Below are 9243 nucleotides of genomic sequence, written 5' to 3'. Positions count from 1 at the left end.
TGATGACTCTAAATGTTTCTTTTCTCTATGTTCTCTTATATTTAAACCGAATTTTTTTAAATTGATAGTTTTTGGGACCAAAGTGTTTAAGTGCTTGAAAATAAAAATGTGAAAATTTGGTAGTTGACCTATTGGTAAATTCTATAATATTTACTATCATTTGGTTAGTCTTGTACATCTTATTTGGGTTTTATGTATGGATTGGATTTGTTTAAATTATATTTTGAATGCAGATCTAATTTTGAGATCGGTTGATAATGTTTCAGATTTAAATATTTTTAAAATATCGTATGAATTTTTTTGGTCAGCATATTATATGAAATTAATTAGTTGAATTATTTATTTACGTTTCAAGTATTATTTTGGTAATAATTCAGGTTTTTTTTTGCAAAAGATAATTCAGATATTTGGGTTTGGTTATATTTGGATTTAGGTTGAATTTAATCGGATTTAGATAACATTATAACCTGAAATACTGTTATACAAAACTCATTCAGATATTGTTTTTTTTTATAACATCTGATTATTATTAATGAATTTGTTCCGAACTTACAAAGTCTCTGTGTAAGTAATGAGTTACACAAGAAGGAACATAATTGTAATTATAAAACCTTTCATTCCCTGGTAGCGATTGCTTGGCCAACAAGTCAGCCACTTGGTTAGCATCTCGATGAGTCCATACAAATCTGACTTCCTCAAACTGGTTTTTCCACCAGTTGATATCACGCATCCAGTTATAGGTATCAAATTGCAGAGTTTCTTTATTTAAAATTTCAATTGCCTTCTTGCAATCTCCTTCTATGATCAAAAGCTTCACTCCTCTTGTCCACGCGTGTTGCATTGCAATTAAAATACCTTGTAGTTCACTCTCAAGAGCGTTGTTGACTCTATTCCCAATAGCTTGCCCCGCGCCACAGTATTGACCTCGATGATCTCTAAAAATCCAACCAGCTTTACTTTCCATTAGATTATTGACGAAAGAGCCATCAGTATTGCATTTTATCCATCCTTCCCTGGGTCTCTTCCATATTTTCCTGCTAGAATGATTCACATTACTCTGTTGTCCCGAAGTCAATTCTTGAGTATGAACAATGTTATCTCGCCATTCTTTTGCATCTTTTTTTGCTTGCTGCAGCAGAACTCTTCACGGTAAGTGTTTTGTCTGAAATATAAGGAGGTTTCTACTCTTCCAAAGTCTCCACAGAATCCAAATGGGTAAATCTTGTAGATGAGTCAAAGTTGTAGATGTACTACATCTGATACATTCTTCGATCTTCTCCTCAAACGAAGCCGTCGAGCTATTGATTATTAAATTTGACACTCCTGAAGCTCTCCACATAGCTTTCGCATAGGTGCAATCCTGGGGTGCAATCAAAGAAAATGTGTTGTTCTGTTTCTTCTCCCTGACAGCATCTTTTGCATTGTGCATCATTGATTATATGTCTCCTTACAAGATTATAGCTTGTAGCTAAACTTTGTGAAGTCATTTTCCATAAAATGTGTAGTCATTTTCATTCAGATATTGTTATAAATTGGATTCAGTCACAAATGAAGTAAATGACTATGCTTAGCAAGTAGGCCACTACTAAACCATTTGCATATATTCATTTTTAGTAGTTTAGCGTTTGCTTCATGTGGTGGCTTGCCTGGTCCTACAAGATTACAGCAAGAACTACTGTTCAGTTGTCTCTTTGGCGATAACTAAAATAAGAAAGCCCCTCGACCTTCCAGCTCACGGACCATACTTAGCTTTCCAAGCTCTTTTGCATTCAAGCTTAAGCAACATCAAAATCCCAACCACCGCCATTACATTCATACGCTTTCCGACAAGACACCAACCGAAGTTTCTTTGTTTTGTTCTGTCTGAAAAAAAAAAAAAAAATCACCAAAATCTCAAATTCGAACTCGTTCTGATTCAGACAAGGCTTAAAATTCCTAAAGTTTCCACCTTTTTGATCCGATGTTGGTTCAAGATCGTTATGCGCCGGCGAAGTCTCAGATCAGAGAGATCCGACGATTCAGCGAACCCAAAAGCCTAGACTTTTCCACTTGGGTCTCCGAGAATCTCTCCAGAATCGTCATCATCTCTCTCTCCATCGTCACAATCTTAGCTCTCTTCTTCCTCTACAACACCACCGACACAGCCTCCCTCCTCTGTTTCCAGACCCAGTCAACTCAGTCTCTCCAGCCCCTCACTCGCCCCCAGATCAAATGGAACTCGATCCGAGTCCTCCCGGATAAGACCTCCCCTTACTCCACCTTCGTCACCGAGAAGTGGATCGTGGTGTCGGTGACTAACTACCCCACCGAGGAGCTCAAAGGGTTGGTAAAGATCAAAGGATGGCAAGTTCTCGCGGTCGGAAACTCATTAACCCCTAAGGACTGGAGTCTTAAAGGTTCGATCTTTCTATCTCTAGACGCTCAAGCTGAGCTTGGTTACCGTGTTTTGGATCACTTGCCTTACGACTCTTTCGTGAGGAAGAGCGTTGGTTACTTGTTCGCTATCCAGCACGGTGCTAACAAGATCTACGACGCGGATGATCGTGGTGAAGTGATTGGTGGTGATCTAGGCAAGTGTTTTGACGTTGAGTTAGTTAGTGAACCGATGCTACAGTATAGTCACGAGGATCCTAACAGGACTGTGGTGAATCCCTATATTCATTTTGGACAGCGTTCTGTTTGGCCTAGAGGTTTGCCGTTAGAGAATGTAGGCGAGATTAACCACGAGGAGTTTTACACTGAGGTGTTCGGTGGTAAGCAGTTTATACAGCAAGGGGTTTCAAACGGTTTACCTGATGTTGATTCGGTTTTTTACTTCACTAGGAAGACTACTTTAGAAGGGTTTGATGTAAGGTTCGATGAGCATGCTCCTAAGGTGGCTTTGCCTCAAGGTGTGATGGTGCCGGTTAACTCTTTCAACACTCTTTACCATTCGTCCGCGTTTTGGGGGTTGATGCTTCCTGTTTCTGTTAGCTCCATGGCCTCTGATGTGCTGAGAGGGTACTGGGGACAGAGGTTACTGTGGGAGCTTGGTGGTTATGTCGCTGTTTATCCACCTACGGCTCACCGGTTCGATAGAATCGAGGCCTACCCTTTTGCTGAGGAGAAGGATCTTCACGTCAACGTCGGTCGTTTGATCAAGTTCTTGATTGCTTGGAGATCGGAGAAGCACAGTTTATTCGAGAAGATACTTGATCTGAGCTTTGCTATGGCTGAAGAAGGGTTTTGGACAGAGCAGGAGTTGAAATTCACGTCTGCTTGGCTTCAGGATTTGATCACCGTCGGGTACCAACAGCCGAGGCTGATGTCGTTAGAGCTGGACCGTCCGCGAGCAAATATAGGTCATGGGGATAGGAAAGAGTTTGTTCCTAGGAAGCTGCCTTCGGTTCATCTCGGTGTTGAGGAGACGGGCACGGTGAGTACTGAGATAGGGAACTTGATAAGGTGGAGGAAGAACTTTGGGAACGTTGTCCTTGTTATGTTTTGTAATGGTCCTGTTGAACGCACTGCTCTTGAGTGGAGGTTGCTTTATGGAAGAGTGTTCAAGACCGTTGTGATATTGTCTTCTCGGAAGAACTCGGATCTTTATGTTGAAGAAGCCAAACTTGATCACATTTACAAGTAAGAATGTTCTCAAGATTAGTATATGTTGGTTAAAGTTCTAGCTTCTACTAATTAGGCTCGCGGGTTCGGTTTCCTCGGTTAGTTCGGAATTCGGTTAGTTCAGGTCGGTCGAAATCTCACCAAAGTGAACCGAAAAGAAATTTAGTTCGGTTTCAAAAATTTTACCGAAGTTTTGTGATTTCGCAGTTAGTTTGGTTAAATTTTTAGTTGAAATTGAATAAAATTAAAAAATATTTGGTTAGTTGGGTTCAGAATTTTTACCGAAGTTTTTTTGGTTTTGCAGTTAGTTTGGTTAAAATTTTGGTTTAAATTGAATAAAATTCGGTTAGTTCGGTTTATAATTTTTGTTAACCGAACCAAAAACCGAAGTTTTTTTTAGTTGCCAAATTGAGCCGAACCTTCTAACTGAACTAACCGAAAATCTAACTTTTTTGGTTCGGTTCGGTCAATAGTCGCAGGCCTACTTCTAATGGTATGTTTATATGTATGTTTCAGGCATCTACCAAAGATATTCAATCGATACAGCAGCGCAGAAGGGTTCTTGTTTGTTGAAGACGACACAGTCCTCAACTACTGGAATCTACTTCAAGCAGACAAGACTAAGATTTGGACTACAGACAAGGTATGATAACATTCTCATTATCTTGTCTGTTATTTTCTTTCTTCTCTATCTCTTTTTATCTTACAGTGAAACTTCTTGTTGGTTTTAGGTATCTAAGTCATGGACATCAGTGAACCCAACCGGGAAGTCTGATTGGTTCTCTGTACAAGCAGAGCTAGTGAAGAGAACTGTAAGCACAATGCCGGCTCATTTCCAAGTTAACTACAAGGAAGCAGCCAAGAACAGTCTTGACGCCTTAACGGTATGCAGCTCAGAGGTATTCTACGTGCCTAAACGACTTGTAACCGATTTTGTCGACCTTGTTGATATCGTGGGAGATATGGATTTGCATTACAAAGTGGCTTTACCGATGTTCTTCATGTCCATGGATTCGCCTCTTAACTTTGACCCGGTTCTTGGCTCAATGGTGTATAAGAAGAAGACCTCTTCGTTTAATTCTTCTTTGAGTTTGTATTCTGCTCAAGCGCCTGCTGTTCACCCGTGGAGCATATCGAGTGAGCAAGATTTTATTAAACTGGTTGGACAAATGGCTGAAGGCGACCCGTTGTTAATGGAGTTGGTATGATGATGAGGAGTCAGGGTGTAGAGGTTGCAGTAGAAACAGAGTTATACACAGATTGTGTCTGTTATTCTTTTTGGTTCCCTTAATTTTTTTTCCTTGTGGGGGTTGTGGAGAAAGTCTTGTAATGTTTTACTGTAAGCATACATTTTGTGAGTGTATAATGTTTCCCCATATAAAATTCAATCTCTTCTTCATCAATGAAGGCAAGAAAGTGGTAGTGGGAGAGAGTAAGAGAGAACAAACAAAAGTCTATGCAGGTAGTCGCTCTAACGACGTCTTATCACAAATTCGCTGAATAACGACGTCGTCTCATAAATTCGCTGAATAACGACGTCGTATCATAAATTATCCGAAATGACGTCGTATCGTGAGTAAGTTGAAATGACGTCGTATCGTGAGTAAGTTGAAATGACGTCGTATTGAGGTTTATTCTTCATTTAAAACTCGAACCGCTCGCTCGCGTGGCAGAGTCAGTGACGATGGAGGAGGAGAAACGCCGTCAGATCTGCAGCAACTGCGACCGTCCAAAACCGATCTGCATCTGCCACGTCATCCCATCGGAACCAATCGCGACGAAGACAGAGATACTCATCCTCCACCATCCACACGAGTCACGCCACAAGCTCAACACCACGCCTCTCCTCGTCAAATCCCTAACCAACATCACCACAATCTCCGGCCGCCGCCTCCGCCACCACCACATCTCCGCCTCTCTCCCTAAACCATCCCGCACGATCTACCTCTTCCCGCCGTCTCCTTCCTCCCCCGCAGTCACCTTATCGGACTTCAAATCCCAAAACCGGACTACCTCGGATCCTCCGCCGCCGGTGAGGCTGATCGTGTTCGACGCGACGTGGAAGCACGCGAAGGAGATGGTGAAGGCGAGCGAGGAGGTTTTGAGAGAAGCGGGGGCCGTGAGGGTGTGTTTGGACGCGGGGATAGACGAGTCCGTGAGCGGGGGGAGCATCTACGATTCGGAGCTGTTTTTGAGGATGGAGCCGGTGGGTGGATGCGTGAGCACGGCGGAGGCGGTTGCACGGTGCCTTGGAGCTTTGGAAGTGGACGGCGAGGAGATAGAGAGGAAGCTGATTAGTGTGTTGAAAGAGATGGTGAGATTGCAATCTGAGTTCTTGAAGCCCATGAGACCAAGGCCCAAGTTGCTGAAGAAGAGATTACAGATTCAGCAAGAAGAAGAATGAGTTTTTGGTCCTTTGGAGAATTTTTTACACTGGATTGTTGATTACATTTTGTTTACATTAATCCATTGTTGTTACATTCACTAATTATTAATCAATATCTCTAAAAGATGAACCTACATGAAAGGATTTTTTTTTGTTCAACAAAACTCATTACAAACTAAGTGAAGCTTAATTGTTATTACAAGTGTTTGGAAGAGTTATGATTTATATGGAATAACATGTTCTTCTAGCAAAGATATCATTACATAAATTTAAGAGACGAATGACGTATATAGGTTTGAATAGAAAAGCACTTATAAACTGTGTGTAATCCTTTAATTCTGTTTTGGAGTTTGATTGATCAACAAATCATTTTGATTTAGTTCGCAGAGTCCGTTTTCAAAAATGGCTGAATAAATATTTCTCTCATTTGAGCAATGCCATGCCGAGAAGCTTCTGCGACATTCCTTTCAACCAGATTTATTCTTATTCATGTTGTCTTTTAGACACCATCCAAATCCACTCATTAGTCCATGATCAATCCAAGAAACATTGATTTGGCAAGTCGGAATTGGATGGATGGCTGGGGAGAGAGAGGCCTATGGTGAGCTGAGCTGATCAGCTGATAGAAATTTTTTGGTTAGGTTACAAGAAAAAAACTAGTACTTCTACTTCTACATCAATAGCTGACAAGATAGACTATGTAATAATAACTTGAAAATAAAACATGGGATATGGGACCTTCCACGTGAGGTGATAAACTGAGGCAAGTTCGTCGTGGACCATTTTGCGATCATATATAACTTTGTGACACTTCTTTAATTGCACAATCACATGACATGTTTTCGGCTTTTTGATCCTCGATGTTATAATATATGCCTAACTCCTAAAGCACGTAATATTCTATTATCAAAAACAAAACCGTATTCTATAGATTGGTAGTCCATTTTTTGTGGTCCATCCATATTCAACTTGGAAGGAGATCAAACTTAGTCAATGTCGTTTTTGTATGATGAGTCATTTCGTTGGTATATGGGTTCAACACAAACGACCTAATCCCATTACAGAACGAATAATAAAACGAGTCTGCATGGGGTAAATTTTCAACTGAGTTTTGCTGACTTGATGACTACATGCAATCCATATATCTAAATCGAAACTCTCTTATATTCTCTTTGTACTGGTTTTCTTGACATGTATTTATATTTTTGTACAAATCGTATAACACATGCATTCGTTATACTCGTTTTTTTTTTGATAAAAATTCGTTATACTCGTTGTCGACATTTTAAGTTGGTTGGTTGGTTGAAAATTGAAATTGTCAAATTTTGTTTTCCTCATACTTTTCTTTTGATGGAGTGACCTTTAATCCTAATTTTTATACACTCTTGATGGTGATGAAACGTTTACTTTACTTAGTTTACATATCTTTGGTTTTGTGAAATTGACCCGGCAACACACAAAGATAATTTTAATTTTAAGTATCGTAACTTTTATTTACATATCTCTGGCTTTTGCTTTTAATAGATTACTAGGTTAAGATCCGCGCCTTGCGCGGGATGAACATTATATATATATATTATTTTATATATTATATGTTTCTAACATATTATGAAATAATAAATATATATTTAATAATTAAAAAGTCACTAACTATTACTTATATAATTAAATTGGTGCGAAGATATAAATAAAAAATTATTAATCTAAAAAATATTTTTTTTCTATTTGATATGGTATATAATTAAATTTAAGTGATAGTAACATATATATATAGTATATTTTAATATTAATATTTATTAAATGATACTTTCTACTCATATGTTTTTTTGTATTTGTTATAGCAAAAAAAATAAATTACTAATAACAAAATTTTCACTATAGGATTAATAGTTTAAGTAATTTATAATATTTTTTCAAAATTTTCATCAAAAAAATTTGTCCAAAGTAAATATCAAAATTAAGATATTTATGCATTTTTATATGGCATATAATTTAATTTAAAATGATATATATATCTTTATTTTTAATACTTATTAAATGAGACTTTCGACTTATATGATTTTTTAATCATTTGTATCATGTCCTAACAAAAAAAATAAATCATGGATCACAAAATTTGAATGTGAGACTTTTAACAGTTTTGGTAGTTTATACTCGTTTTTAAAAATTGAAAATATAACATATAAAGAAAAAATTTCATTTTTATTATATGGTTAATATGGTTGTTTAATTTATTTTAATAGTTTAAAATTATACAAATATGATATAAGATACCTTCATTTTTATTAAATCTTTATTATTCAAAATCATTAATTGTCATATATACTTTAGCCACTTTAGGAAATTCCGTAATTTTATTTAAAGAAATAGTAAATCACATTAATAATGTATTTATGGTTAGTTTAATAAAAAACTTATTATATATTTAGATGGACCAAACTATTTCTCTAAGGATTCTAAGAATCATTCTAGTGATGACAAGTGGCTACAAAATAATGTTGTAATGCTTCTTAAATAATATATAGGGGATTATATATAAGTTTGTAGATAATCAAATGGATTTGAACAAGTAGATGTTGGAAAGGAACCAACGAGTGGATAATACTACTGTCAAATTCTAGAGTTTACGGGATTTTATTTTCTCTAATTTTCCACCATCATATACAACATTTTACTATGGATATTTTGCATGATGAGAACATCAGCTATTCAATAATTACGTTTTGTAAGTTACAAAAAAAAAATATAATAATTACGTTTTGTAAGAACATGCATAGTTTTAAAATGTTGGGGATTTCTTAAAAAGGAAGAAACTAAAATGTATTTATATGTATTGTAATTTAAAGTATTCTCTAAAGTATAAACTTTAAAAAAATCAGATTACTTAATTTATATTTTTTAGTTGAGTAGTTTATGTATTTAATTAACTTGATTAAAATAGTTGAGTAACAAAACATAAAATACAAAAAAAACATTGATAATAGCTGATTCTAAAAAGGGATTTTTGCAAAATTGACCTACAACTTAAAGTCAAACACAAAACTAACCTCCCTTTTTTTTGAAAATTGGTTTTGCCCTATTCACCCCACAAGTTCATATAATTTACGAAAATGCCATCAATTTTTTTTTTCTTTTTTTTTTCGAAAATGACATTTTTACTCTCTCACCCTCATCATCTTCAAGTAATTACAAGATTGCCATTGTCATCAATACCACAACCACCATGAACAACCAATTTGAAGCTCTTAATGCTC

At 36.8% G+C, this 9243-nt stretch overlaps 2 protein-coding genes across 2 annotated transcripts; both read left to right on the top strand.

The window, feature by feature from the left end:
• Nucleotides 1–1675: 1675 nt before the first annotated feature.
• Nucleotides 1676–5006, top strand: LOC106450649 (probable glycosyltransferase STELLO1). The gene is made up of 3 exons (XM_013892354.3): nt 1676–3621; nt 4120–4246; nt 4335–5006. Exons 1-3 carry the CDS (start codon nt 1961–1963, stop codon nt 4809–4811), a joined length of 2265 nt encoding a protein of 754 aa, XP_013747808.2. The 5' UTR covers nt 1676–1960; the 3' UTR covers nt 4812–5006.
• Nucleotides 5007–5145: 139 nt separating this feature from the next.
• LOC125608889 (tRNA-uridine aminocarboxypropyltransferase 2-like) lies at nt 5146–6142 on the top strand. Its single transcript, XM_048779506.1, has one exon. It carries the CDS (start codon nt 5288–5290, stop codon nt 6005–6007), a length of 720 nt encoding a protein of 239 aa, XP_048635463.1. The 5' UTR covers nt 5146–5287; the 3' UTR covers nt 6008–6142.
• The last annotated feature ends 3101 nt before the right edge of the window (nt 6143–9243 follow it).

This window comes from Brassica napus, chromosome A5 (assembly GCF_020379485.1).
Source record: "Brassica napus cultivar Da-Ae chromosome A5, Da-Ae, whole genome shotgun sequence".
In the NCBI taxonomy this organism is placed as follows: Eukaryota; Viridiplantae; Streptophyta; class Magnoliopsida; order Brassicales; family Brassicaceae; genus Brassica; species Brassica napus.
The sequence above is the reverse complement of the archived record's forward strand: the minus strand, read 5'-3'. Positions and strand labels throughout refer to the sequence as shown.

Excerpts from the sequence above, each read along its gene's own strand:
- LOC106450649 (XM_013892354.3), top strand. The coding sequence starts at position 1,961 with ATGTTGGTTCAAGATCGTTATGCGCCGGCGAAGTCTCAGATCAGAGAG. Across the intron at positions 3,622-4,119 it reads AAACTTGATCACATTTACAA|GCATCTACCAAAGATATTCA; the intron begins GTAAGAATGTTC and ends TGTATGTTTCAG. Across the intron at positions 4,247-4,334 it reads AGATTTGGACTACAGACAAG|GTATCTAAGTCATGGACATC; the intron begins GTATGATAACAT and ends TGTTGGTTTTAG.
- LOC125608889 (XM_048779506.1), top strand. The coding sequence starts at position 5,288 with ATGGAGGAGGAGAAACGCCGTCAGATCTGCAGCAACTGCGACCGTCCA.